Source organism: Trachinotus anak, unplaced genomic scaffold (assembly GCF_046630095.1).
Source record: "Trachinotus anak isolate AG129_WGS33_773 ecotype Australia unplaced genomic scaffold, CSIRO_AGI_Tana_v1 ptg000031l, whole genome shotgun sequence".
NCBI lineage: Eukaryota > Metazoa > Chordata > Actinopteri > Carangiformes > Carangidae > Trachinotus > Trachinotus anak.
In genome coordinates, this window is record NW_027273882.1 from 6,539,299 (window position 1) to 6,553,435 (window position 14,137).

The 14,137-nt window shown below is 43.3% G+C and overlaps 1 protein-coding gene across 4 annotated transcripts in view; it reads left to right on the plus strand.

Annotated features, from left to right (window-relative positions):
• The window catches only part of arid1b (AT-rich interactive domain 1B), a 51,353-nt gene that overhangs the window by 4,585 nt on the left and 32,631 nt on the right, over positions 1-14,137 (plus strand). For 3 of the 4 annotated variants that reach the window (XM_071467433.1, XM_071467435.1, XM_071467436.1), the window contains exons 2-4: positions 310-504; positions 7,116-7,319; positions 11,980-12,093. In XM_071467433.1, coding sequence (XP_071323534.1) covers positions 310-504; positions 7,116-7,319; positions 11,980-12,093 — 513 coding nt within the window. The remainder of the gene's footprint in view (positions 1-309; positions 505-7,115; positions 7,320-11,979; positions 12,094-14,137) is intronic. The other variant, XM_071467434.1, reaches the window with a different exon arrangement.

Sequence of the window (14,137 nt, forward strand, 5' to 3'; positions counted from 1 at the left end):
TGCAGCTCCAGTTGAGTCTGCTGATGAGAGTTTAGTCTCCATTGTGTTTGTATTGTACTTGATATATATCAAGTGGCTGCAGAGTAGAGTGCCACGAGCACTCTGGGCAGACTCTATCTTTTTGGGTGGAAACTGTATCCACTCTGTTCGTTGATATTTAGCTCTAGCGTGCTTATAGCTGTAGCTGATACTGCTGCGCTTTGTAGCGACTGAAAATGTGATTGTGAATATCAGGCAGCAACATTTCTGCAGGTGTTCGATCACAAAGCAAACTACTGGACAAATTAAAAGATCATTTCTCTCGTTCAGGTGCCGCCCATGGACCCGATGGCGATGAAGCGCTCTCAGCTCTACGCTATGAGCAACAACCCGTACTCCCAGCAGCAGCAGGGGGCGCCGTACCCCGGCCAGCCCTACGGCAGCCCCTCCCCCCACAGATACCCGATGGGGATGCCCGGCAGAGGGCAAATGGGGATGGGAGGGATGCAGTACCCTCAGCAACAGGTATGAGATGCTCTGTCTACCTTTTTAAAAAGAAAAAAAAACTGCATCATTTCAAACTATAAAAGGAAAAAACTCAGTTGTTACCTCAGTTTGGGTGGTGTGGGTTTGTATCCCATGATGCCCCCTGTGGCTTCTTGATCACTTTTATTGATTTTATTTTTGCTTTGCACTTCCTCTGCTGTCTGCGATGATGGGAGAATAGCAGAAACATTTTTTCTATCCATATCTTTGGGTTTCAGACCAGACTTGGGTCTGGCTCGGTTCGTATCTTTGGGTTTAATGTAGGTTGTCTGGTATCACGAAGCTGGCTCACTTTAAACTGGGTTACATCACCATGGTAACCCGTGCTGCCGCGCTAACCTGCTCCAGGCCGGGTTAACTTCAGAGGATCCAATCAGCACCTGCAAACAGTGTAACCACCGACCAGTTTTTGAATTTTCCCAAGGCATTAATGAAGTGTCCATCTATTTATCTATCTGTCAGTCAGCTCACTGGAAACACTGAGTCATTATTCATGCAGCACATTTCAAACACAGGCAATTCAGAGAGAAGCATTAAAAACAACAAGCAATAAAAACCTGAATCAAATCAACAAAGACAATAAAATGATTTTAAAATTGGATAATACAAAATAAAGAACATAAAATTGAAATAAAAGACAGAAGTAATAATAGAGCAGAAATACAGTTACAGTGCAGCTACAGGCGTAAGTTGCCCCAAATGCAACAAAGGAAATAAAGAAATCAATCAATCAAAGGTACCAGAGAACAGCAGAATAAATATTGTTATAGATCAGTCAGATTGTTTTGCTGCTTCAGACTCACTCACTCTGGTTTTAAACTCAGAAACGAAGGGAGACTTTATCACAATAAATAATACAAAATAAAGATTAAAGCTGCATTTTAATTGCACAGAGTTTCTTTGATTCCCGACAGGATTCCTGACAGTGTCGATGCTTTTACTCCATCTCAGCAGCTCAGACATAAAAAACCCTCTGTTGTCTGTTATTAGAAAATTAGACTCTGAAACAACTGGTGCAACAACTTCTACAACTAAAACCCACTCACTGTTTGTCAGAAATATTAATCAGCCAACAGCCAAATGTTAGGAAGTCGATGAGTTGCTGTACTGTCGCAGCCTCTCACACTCTCGACTCCGGTTTGTAAGTTGTTGTGTGATGAAACATGTGAAGTGGTTGGTGTGCTCTGAGCGGTTCGGTGCTGAAGCTGGGTGGGATGGTGGTGGGACGGCCGGTGATGAACTCACTTGTTTTCAAAGACTTTGAGCTGGTTGTGTTGTTCGTGGAGCCGACCTGCTGAATCATCTGCAGCATCACCGCCTCGTCACTGTGGATGAGCCGCTCGCAGGACAACGCAGCTATTGATGCCGTCAGACCACATGGCTCCCGCACAGAGGGCCGGGCCGGGCCAGGCTGGGCCAGGCCAGTCTGGGTCAGGCTATTCCTGGTGCAGACTGGGCTCAGGCTATTTTTAGACTCCAGACTTCTGGTCTGGGTCTTATGCCGCTGCTCGGAGCAGATGGGCTTCTCCAGGTTTATCAGTGTTTACTGACGACTGACTCTGCTTCTGATCCGCCAACGCTGACCTCCTGTAATTTCAATGAAGTTTTCATGGCAAAAAATATATAATTGACACTTTGACAGACTCCCTACATCATACTGTGCTCCACTGCTGTTTATGTGTATGATTAGTATCATTTTATCCAAACATTTCAACATACACAGCTTCTTTTTCATGCATGAAGATGAAATAAGTAAGTACATAAGTAATAATAGAACAGTCATTTTACTGATAAACTTTATTAACAAAGAGCAGCGTAAAAGGGGTCGGAGTTAATGCTTCCATGCTGGTCGGTAAACAAAGATGTTTCCATTCAGTGTTCCAATGTTTAGTTTGATCTTCAGACCAAAACCCAAAGATATTCTGTTTAACTGAGAAACTGAAGTTGGAACTAACAAACGTTTCAAATTTTTGCTTAAAAAGTGACTGAAACGATTATTTGGTCATTGAAATAGTTGATTCATTTTCTGTTGATCGACTCATCAACAGTCGAGCAGCTCTAACCACAATTAACAAATTCATTATCACTTGGGCTCAGTGGTCGACGGTGTGTTACCATCTGAACCTAGACCTCGGGGTATAAATCCAGGTTTGGATCTTCTGTTTTCACTGATCTCTCAGTACGTTCCTGTCTCTTTTTTTCCTCTTTTGACTTTCTAGTAAAAGTAAAAACACCAAACATATTTTGAAAGTCTTGAGGAAACCTGACTGTTGGATCCCGGTTTCTGCTGTTTCCGGTGGACCCTCTGCAGGTGGTTTTCTCCGCCGTTCTCTCCCGGCTCTGCCGTGGTCTTTGTTCTCCGGTCGTAGATTACTGAGATCTGTTTTCTTCCCCCGGAGCTTTTCCTCTGACAATCCTCTGATGTCGTCTCACAGATTCCTCCAGAGAGAGATTGTCATCACCGAGTAACAGCGATGTTATTACATCATTACAGGTTGACAGAGGTTTTTTTTTTTTGGTTCAGCCTGAGGGAACTTGTGTTAGTGATGTCCTCTCTGCTCAGATGAAGACAGCCACGGGGGCAGAGAGAGGAAAGGTAATGACTTTTATGTGAGCGAGGCCCCAGATGGCCCCGGGACTCTTCCTTTATTAACTCTCTGATTCCAGATGAAATTGGATGTCGACCAGTCAGCGTGCCCCACTGTGCCGGTTAGACTGATCCTGCTTTCAGGGTCCAGGAGGTTTCCTGTCCACCGGTGACTTCCTGACAGAGCATTTAGAGCCATTCTTTAAGTCTCAAACCCAAACCTGGGTCTGTATCCTTCATGTTCTTTAAAGGAACAATCTGAACATTTTGGGGAAATCTTCTAGATTTAGTCAGATTATCTGCAGGTCTTGAAAAGTCTCAATAAGGCTGCAGTTTGATAGTCAAAATAATCTCCTCTACCTCGATGGAAAACGTCATGAGGTCAAGGAAAGATGTGAAGAAGAGTTCAGAAGAGGAAGTTTTGGATCATGTCACAAGAATTAAATAGATACTCTGTTGTTTCTACATTCACGTGGGTCTGCTGCAGTGAAACTACAGTTGTGTGTCGCTTTTGTTTGTTTGTTTGTTGCTGCTGCGAGGAATCATCTCCTTTATTTTCATAAAGGTCCAGTGTTTCCTATGCTAAAGGAGATAAGATAGGAAGCATTGAAGCTCCTGTCTTTATCATTTAGAGAATTCGACCGGATTTATCATGGCTGCCGCTCAGATACTTCCGGGTCATTTCGCTCAGTGAGGAACCTTCCTAAGCAAAAAAGACTTGTGGACCACAGCTTAAGAATTAGTTAGAGTGAAAATCCTCTTGTTTGCCATCAGTTATTGACCTAAGATATTTATATTTATTTACAGCTTTAATAAATTCACCAATCAATAATAATTTCCTCAGTTCTCTTGGTATTTACCTGAAGAAAACTGGCCTCACACCCGTCAACAAACTCATCCACACCTCTACCGTATTATCATTTCATCCTCAGGGATCGAACCAACAAATTTATCATTGAAAACGTGCGAATGTCTGGTTTTGTCCGACCAGCAGTCCAAAAACCAGAGAGCTTCAGTTCACTGTGATAGAAAAAGAAAAGCAGCAAATGAATTCAAAGATCAGTGGATCATCTGCGTTTTTCACTTCAGCCTTGTGGCCTCTGTTGTACCGATGTTACCACACTCTGTCATTAAGTCTGACTGCAGACATCATCATCATCATCATCATCATCATCATCATCCCTATCCCTGACTCCCACTTTCATCACCGCGTTGATATTACACCGCGGTTGCTGAGTGTCTGAGCACACATGTGTGGTGCTCTTGAGCAAGGCAGTTAATCGTGAGCGCAGCCCCGGGTGCTCCAGTTCTCACAGATTGCAGTCAGGTTGCATCTTATTGCGTTCTGTGTCAGTTTGTATTCCCAAGGAGGGCGTGAGCTTTCAGGGGGAGAACAGTCTAATGGGAAAGGTCTGTGGAGGTGTTACAACACCTGCTTTAAATACAGGACCTCTCAATATGTATGTGCAGCTTTTTCATGTTTGTTTAAAGGCTCAGAGTGAAGCAGAAGGTGAAGCTGAACTGGTTTGGTTTTCAGACTGCAGCAGCAGGAGGAGGAGGAGTCGTTCTTTGCTGTAGATCCTGCAGAACCGGTTTGCTCACTGTTGTTAGAGGAAGAACAAAGACCAGTGAAACTTCCTGTAGCTGATGTGTAGAGTAACTCCTCTCAGAGATGCACCTCGGTCTGCCACTTTCAACATGCTGGGCTCATGGCTGATGAACCCACTGGTCCACGCAGGGCAGACTAGCTGCAGCAGTGAAACACGCAGAGAGAGGGAGATTCAGTGAATGACGAAAGCATGTGAGTGAATAATTCAGTCAAAGACAAGCCCAAATAAAAGAATAAAACCGAAGAGAGACAAATGAAATCAAGGAGGCTTCAGTAAAATGCCTCTGAGAGCAGGAAGGTCTTTAGTCCAAATTTAATGTCCTGTCATTTTCTGCTTGTTCGCTGTCAGTTATCATAAAACAGACAGAAGAACTCTCCGTCTAATAAGATTAAATGATGAAACTGATGTGAAAGCACCAGTGGATTCACTGTGAGGAGGAGGAGGGAAGGATTCAGCAGGAATAAAAAAAAGTTTTAAAAATCCATCCAGTGATGCCGCCTGAGAGAGAACAGAGAAAGCACTCTTCTTTGTTGGTGTCGTTATTTTTGCGACGCCTGTGTGCACGGAGAATTTCAGAAATAATATCTCAGGTGGACAGGTATCATTTCTGAAATTCTCCAAACACATCTGGCTCATTTAAAAATATGTAATATATTATTAATTATTAATATATATTAATAATATATTATATATTGAAGTAAGTGTTATTAACACTTAAATGTACAGTAGTGTCAAAAGTTTGGCCAGTTGTGGGCAAAGTTAGTTCATTTTTGAAATAAAAAAAAAAAAGTAAATCCAGTCCCTGCAACAAATAGACATTAAAAATGAACTGTAGGAAAAAAATTTAACAGTAATTGTGACATGTTTATTTTCTTTTGAAGTTAAAGTGTGTAAAGCAGTTTAAAACTGGCTCGGTATGTAAACTGTGCTGTGGTTTATGTCTGGTCCTCGGCTGATGTGAAATCAGCAGGAATGCGTTTAAAATCCTAAATGTGGTCACATTCACAGTGACAATCATGTGATTCTCCAGTGACTCTAATAAATATTCAAAAAAGCTGCTGTTCACAGATCAGAGACATTTAGAGTCACTGAGAGTGAAGAGGTCAGAGGTCAGATGTCCCGACACCTGGACAGCATGAGGATTAAATTATAACATCATGGAGGTGTGGGAGGGTTTAATCCAGGCAGAGACAGTCTGAGAAAATACATAATTCTCGGGGGGGAGGGGGGGTTTATATATAGGTCACTTTCCAGGAATACGAATGTGTTTTCCAGCTTCTTTCACAGACTAAGAAACGACTCAGAGCAGATATTATCACCGAGGCTGCCCAGTTTTTTATGAGCTGAAGTAAAAGATCTAACAGAGAAGACACACTCACACTGATCCACAGTGACCAGATCCTGAGGCCCAGTGTGGAGCCATTCATCCGTCGCCATCGCCTCATGCTGCAGCGTGATGTTTACAGTTCGTCAGACACCACACAGTCACCAGACATGTCGCCCAGTGAACACGTTTGGGATGTTCTGGATCTGCGTGTACGAGAGCGTGATTCACTTCCTGCTGATATCCAGCAGCTTCACACAGACAATCAACAACCTGATCAACTCTGTACGAAGTCGCACTACTTGGTGGTTGTTTTCTGATCCACAACCCTAATCCCCAAAAAATGAACATCTGTAAGCACAGTTCAGTGCCTAATACAAGTCTGTTTTCAAAATAAAACTGCAGGTTTTAGAGTTGATTTATTATCATCAGTCCAGGGCACACGTGTGCAATAATTATTCCATCCAAATTTTTACTGAATATCCAGAAAATCATCAAAAAAAAAAAAAAAAGAAAAGAAAAAATGCTAATTAATGTGAGTTTCCCTCCACTGCTGTTGTATGAATGTGAGTCGAGTGGTTGATGGAGGTGAACAGCTGGTGGAGCTGATTCTCCAGTCGCTGCAGTTAAACCACTGCAGAAGAAGATGAGGTCATTAAAAGAGCTCCAGTCAAGGATCAAACGATGTAAAAGCAAATCTGACTTTTCTGTTTGTTTCATGCATTAATGTGAGGAAGGCTCCAGTCTCCTCTTCATTGCTCCTTACACATCCGATGTTTTCCTCTCTTCATACTTACTGGTTTTTATCTACACAACTACTTTTCCACCACAGACACTTATAAATAGATTTTTAATTTCCAGTGTTTCCACTCAAACTGAAAATGCTCGTAAAACCTGGTGGATGGAAACGCACTTAGTGTCTGTGGTAAAAATGAATGGGTCCCTCAGAAGTGAGGGCACCCAGAATAGCTCTTACCACAACTGAGCTCAGCTCAGTTTGTCTGTAGTAAATCAGCCGTTGTTTGTTCATCAGAGACTCATTTCACTGATGTTTGTTGTTCCTCCTCAGATGGGTTCTCAGTACAGTCAGCAGCAGCAGCAGCAGCAGCAGCAGCAGCAGCAGCAGCAGCAGCAGCAGCAGCAGCAGCAGCAGCAGCAGAACATGGGTGGTTACTGTCAGCCGGGCCAGCCTCCATACTTCAGCCCCCCACAGCAGCAGCCGGCCGCCCCCAGCCAGCCGCCGTACATGCAGCCCCGCCCACTGCCACAACAGGTACAACTAGAACTACAAAAGCCGTCCGACTGTTTCCTGTGGGATGGTCGTCACCTCCTGAGGGACACAGTTCTCACATACTGATTGTTTCATTCTGATCAGATCGTGAAACCACAGACTTTCTACAGATGTTTCACAATAAAAGCCCTCAAGGGAAAGGAAGGGAATGCTTGAGTGCTGCAAGTAAAGATTATTTTCCTTGTCAATTAATCGAGCGATTATTTTTCTTAATTAATCTTCTTTAGTTTATGAAATGTCAAAAACTAGTGAAAAACTCTATGGCCACAGGAAACATACTCTTTGTTTTATGGTGACAACTGAAAACAGTTTCACAAACGGTTCCCACTGCAAACGTCCCGCAGCCCGAGGCGACATCTTCATCTCACTTAATTTATCTGTGCATCCAACTCAAACGTCTGTCATAAACTCTCATATATAACAAACAAAGAGCATCAAATCCTCACTATTAAGAAGCTAAAACCAGCAAATGTTTGACATCCTGTTCCTGAAAAGTGACCAAATAATAAATCAATGAGCAAAATCGTTGAATTTTCTTCCAATAATAGTTGCCCCTAGATTGCTCCCTGAATAGCTTGAAGACTTTTAATGTGAAAGAAACAAAAAGACTTAAGTTTTCATTGACCAGTCATTACAATGTGGTTGTATATGAAGAGAAATCAGAAATAAAACCTGAGCTGAGTAGAGGCCACTATCAGAAAGACTGAGTGGAGAATTTGTTCTGAATTGGTTTTGAACTGAGTCCTTCACGCTTCTAGAAGAATGACAATAATAAACCGCTGTGGGGGTGGCAGTGGCTCAGAGGGCAGAGCAGGTCGTCGATCCCCGGCTCCTCATATTGAAGTGTCCTTCAGCCCTGATTGTCAGGCCAGGACCTTGCATGGTAGCTCGCCGCCTGCAGCGTGTGTCTGCGTGAAGGAAATCACAAATGAGACCGAGGAAGGAAATATCTCCCTGAGCATTTAGTAAAATTTACCAGATCAGTCAAACAATCGGAGCGAACATTAACATAGTTAACACAGTTTCATCCCCACAAACAACAGAAACGTTAACATTGACTTGATTTGAGGGGAAACCGTCCCAGCTCTGTCTCACTCTGTGTTGTCGTGTTTCCCAGCAGCAGCAGCAGTGATTGTGTCTCTGAGTGGAGAGAAACTGACCTTTAGTTGACCTCTGTGAGGTTCTGCTGCTCTGAGATCACCAGGAAGCTTTAGACGTCACAAGTCATCAGAGTCTGAGGAGTCGGATCACGGCGGCTTCAGCTGCTGAAACTGACCCTGATCGCAGACACCCCCAGTTCTGTGCTCAAGTCTGAAAAGAACGGACCCAAAATGAAAATAAACCTGGTCTCAGGCTTCATTCACATTACAACATTATTATCAGATACAATGTCCGCCCATACTAACACACCTGGAAACACAGATCACATGACCATTCAGGTACGCAGGGCATGGGTGGGCCGGTGTAAACAGGAGACAGACTGTCTGCTCAGCAAAGACAGTTGTAGCATTAACATACAGAACATAACTGCACAACAGCTGCTAGCAGAGAAGATAAGGTTAGCAGTGCTTGTGATTCGTTATCCATGTTGTTTTCATCACCGGTAGTCGAGACTGATAAGGCCCAATCAGGAAGCGTCCTTGGGCATCTACGTCATCATTTCCAAAGTTTCTGTTTTTGCCCGTCCAGACTGCCCAAACTAAAACGGATCCAGCAGCGTTTTCAAAAGTCTCCATTGCAGGTGTTTGAAAACTCCAGAGTTGTATGGACGGCAAGTAAACGTAGCAAACACTAAAATGTGTGGACGTAGTATCAATCATATGGACCTTTTCTCCATGACAACAGGTTTATATTGGGGGCTGTTGCAGTGATTTGCACAGACAGAATCTGGAGACTCAGAGCTTTAAAACAATGTAGAACTTGTCAAGGTTGTGTGAAGACTGAGTCTGGTACAGACCAAAACACACCTAAGGGACGGTGCCGGCTTAATATAATCAATATGCAGGTGAAACTGTCAGGTGCCTGCGTGTGTGAGGAACATTGAAGGAAGTCCAATCACAGCAACAAAAAGCAGGATTTCCCCTGAGACGCTGCCACTGTGACGGCTTTAATTAACTCTGAGAGAGAGCGATGGGGAAGAAAAGAAACTGCTCCTGCTGAGGGGTTTCTCGCTGATTTCACCTTCACAGATTCTCCCAGACAGTTAAAGGCAACATGCACCGGATAACGTCAGGTCCCCTGAAGCTTGTAACACAAAAAAAAATCGAGTTTGAACAAATCAGAACATTTTATTCATTTAATTCCAGTACGAACATTGTCACCTAGTCCTGATCCTAAACTACCCTCTGATGGTTGATGAGCTGACAACAGGTTCCTGAGCCCCCTGAAGCGGTATCAGCTGAAATGAAGTTGATCAAACTACAACATAACCTTTCTTTGCTGTGTTCTGTCAGCTCAGCTCTGCTGGTGCTGCAGCACTGCTGTCGTTTACTGCAGCCAGGCTTCACACTGTGAGAGTGAAAATCAGTGTGTGTGTGAACGCAAAAGTGTGAGTGTTCGCAAAATACACAGACTTGCTGAACTCCGACAGTAACGAATCTGTCACCACTCCTCCCTTTTTGTCAGAGCAGAGCGTGGAAAACATTCAGGTAGCAGCTGTTCATATTAATGTTAACTGTGTGAGTAACAGATTGTCTGTGAGGTTAAAAAAAAAAGTTCCACTCTTTAATGCCACTGTACCGTCAGAGACTGATTCTGTAGTTTCAACATCTCCAACAGAGTGAGACGTCTTTTCTCTAGAGGATCGCCTCACATCAGTTTCAGGAGTCACATTCTCCCACTTAAACTTTCATTCATATGAGTCACTAATTTAATCTGCGCAGCTTTATAATTTGAATCAGGACCTTCAGCGTGTGGATCAAGCAGCTCGTGAAAAATGAGGTGTGTTAGATTTAGTGTACGCGTTATTTCATTTAATCGACGTTGAGGTGAATATAAGAATCTGATTGGTCACATTAACGGGACGTCACCAAAGCTAACGGCTGACTTCAGTTACATTTTACACAGTCCGCAAACAGACTGACTTCATCAGCCACCATTTTTCTGTCTGTGCTGTTGAATCTGATTTCAGGCATGGTTTGTAAACAAGCACATCAGGAGCCAATCAGTTCCTTCGATTGGTTAATTTATTGGCTTGTTTAGTTTGTCTGTTGGTTCTTTTCTTTTTTAGTTCATTTGTTTGTTCCTCTGTTTGTCTGGCGTTGTATCGACAGCTGAGTTTTGTGGGACTGTCAGTGTAGCTAATTGAATTTGTGTTGTTGTCACTGTTTACTTTAGTTGTGTGTCTGTTGGCGTCTTATTCTAGAAAGCACAGCCCCACTGCACAGTCAGTAAAGTCAGAGAAACCTCTGTAACTTCTGCACCGTCCCCGTTAGAACACACAAGAAGACACTTCACACTCCACAACTGGTGATATGAGAGAGGCCACATGTGACCTATAGCACACAGAGGACACATTGTACAGATGGACGGTGCAGTGAGGATGCACTGATGTGAGGAATAAATAGCTGTCTCTCCACAGAGCTGGCTTGTGTTAGCAGTGCAGCAGCATGTAATGATGTGGCGCCATGTGTCAACTGGCCTTCATGCTACTGTTTTAATCTTCTCTGTCAAGGATTTTTTTCCCTTTACCCTCTAACTCTGATGTAGCAGCTACAGTTATCTGACAAAAGACAGAGAAGAGCGTCAGAAGAAATTCAGATTAGAAAGTCTTTATTGTCCCCAAGGGGCAATTTGGTTTGGAACAATAGTAATACGATACATAAAACCATCTAATATACAATAGACTTCATCATAAGTAAAGTACTTGTTTAAAAACCCAACAACTGACGGGTCAAATGGCCTCAAAATGACCTTTGCCCTCTGAGTGGCTCTCACTTGATAAAAATGGCCGAGATCATTCAAGTTAGTGCCAATGATCTTTCTGCAAAGTTTAACAACATTTCTCAGCCTATTGTTGTTAACCAAAGCAACACATGATTGGAAAAGTTGAAAGTTGAAACATTTTTCAGAGTGGTCATCGTTAAACCCCTCAGCTTTCTCATGAAGGACAGTCTCTGATTGGCCTTTTTGCAGATGAAGTCGGTCTGTGTCATCCAGACTGGTGCCCAAATACTTAAATAAATGAGTAAATTAATCAATTACCAAGTAAAAATATCTGTCTGAAAAATGATTCACATCATTCTCATTTGGATTTTTCTGCATTAAAATGACAAAGTTGCAGCATAGTTTACATCCTCGACATTGGAATCAGCTGTGAACTAAACACAAAGTCCATTTAGTAGCTCCTCTGGAGCTTTTGAATGCATCACACTGTCATCATCAGCAGATTAAGTTTGCATAGATTCCATGGAAATAAATATTTTAAAGCACTGCTACGTCTTCCCGTCTACGCTGAGTTAAAAGCCAGCATTAGTTTGTTGTTCAAGACCTTGAGACGTGGTTGAAAGCTCCAGAGCAGCTGCTAAATGGACACTGCAGGGAGATTGCTTTGGTTCCAGTGAGAGTAAAGAGATGATCTGGCAGCTGCGAGCTCTGAGTGTCTTGTAGTTTAAAGTTTATTTCTCCTCCTGTCTTGACGCAGGAGGTGCCGCAGGAGGCGTACGGGGGCCGGGGCCAATCTGCCGCTATGACTCCTGGGAAACCGAACCACGAGGAGATGAGTCTGAGCCAACAGGAGAGGCCGTCCAGCCTGCCGGTGAGTCCGAACACGACAGCACCATCAGTCAGGAGGCACACTTGGCAATGATTCTAGCGGCAGTCAGAGCATCTCACAGAAAAACATTTATTTGTCAAGTCCAAGAATGCTTCATGCAACTCTTGTGCAAGGAAATCTGCTTTCTGTCCACTGCTAAACATCAATGTTGTTGGCTGAAATCTCAACCATCCCTATTGAGGCCTGTGATTGGCTGCAAACAAAGTGAGGGCTGCAGATGAGAGCTGTCGGGACTTTAAAAGTAAACAGCGTGTTTCTGAAGACAAATATTTTCATGATACTGTTTTGTTTGATGCTGTTTACACTGGTTGTACCACAGGGCTTCATGCTTTGTAGTGATGTATAGCTGTGTGAGGACTGTCTGAACGGACCCTTCACATTATTATGATGTTAAAAACAGCAGCTCGCAGCTCTGTCCTGTGCTGCTGACAGTGATGAGAAAAGAGAAGACTTTTATTTTGAAATCCCTCACATCTGGCCAGACAGTTTTCTTCCCCAGACCCTCAGCAAACTTTATTTACAGCCCTGTAAAGCTGCTTCGTCCTGAGGTTTGACTCTCCTCCCTGAAAGTGACAAAGCATCAGATCATAAAGGGTGAAAACCAACAGATGGAACAACATAATATAAAGAGAGGAGTTGTTGTTTGTTGTGTCAGGCTCAGTGGTCCTGATTCAGACTCTGACTGTGCGACAGATTGAACATGTTTCAGACCTTCCCTGCTGTCTGCAGGCGCTGATTGTTCTGCAGCTCGTCGTTGTTGTCGATAATGACGCCGTCCTCCTTCCTCTCAGGCTGAACCTCGCAGGTATCACACTCTGAGCGACTGATGCCTCCCGCTGCGTTGATCTGTGTGTCGGCTGGGCCACACATCAGACACACAACTGAAATAACGACACTTCCTCGTGATCTGTAGCTGAGCTCAGACTGAACTGTTGTTCAGTCTCAGACATTAACAACTGGTTTTCAGCTCTGCGTGGACTGCTGGTTCCTCTGAACTGTCTGTCTGTAAGTTACTCAGATCAGTTACTTTATAAAGGGAAATGCAGTGCTGTACTGAGGGAGCCGAGTCAGATAATCACAAAACAAACAAGGTGGGTAAGAAGCAGAAAATATAATAGAAAATAATCTGTGATATGTGGGTCATGGTTTATTTTTGGTTTATTTTCTCTAATGGGACATCTTCACATGTCTCGGTGTCCTTGAACTGAAGATTTTTTTGTTGGTCAGACAAAACACTACATCCCAGTTTCCCAGAATCTAAGGCGATGACTTAATCGCCTTAGATTCTGGGAAACTGGGATGTAGTGTTTTGTTTTTTTCACTGTGACTGGCAGTAGTTTGTGCACTGGAGGTCACATTCTGATGAAACCAACAAAATCACATCATCTGCAAAAAGCAGAGATGCAGTTCTGAGTTTCCTAAACCGGACACATTCCTCACCTTGGCTGCACCTTGAGATCCCGTCCATGGGATCACAAGCAGGATCAGAGACGAGGGACGACCTTGGCGGAGTCCGACGCGCACCAAAAATGTGTTTGACTTTGCGCTGAGAATACGGACACAGCTCAAATGACTATTACAAATGACAACGGTCGCAGTAGCCCAGACTCTCGCAGTGCCCTCCACAAGGTCCACGGCCGTAAGCCTTCTCCAATTCCACCAAACCACGGCACAACAGAATAACCGAATTGATGGCTGTATGTCAGTCGTTTGGTTTCTGTCCAACGACACCAGAAAACTAGTTATTTGTTGATAATTTTCCAGTGAATTAAGACACAGTCGACAGTCAGTGTTGAAGAGCTGCTGTCCCTGAGAATAATCAGGCATTTTTCACTATTTCCAGACATTTTACACACCGAACAATCAATTCTTAAAGAAAATGATTGTCAGGTGTATTGATAATAAAAACAATAGTTCTGCTGTTGTGGAATAATAGGACCTTACTGAGGTTTTCTGTGTTAACTACTTGAGAAACAAAATAACATGAACAAACAGTTGAGGTCTTAAAACTACATTTTGACACAGG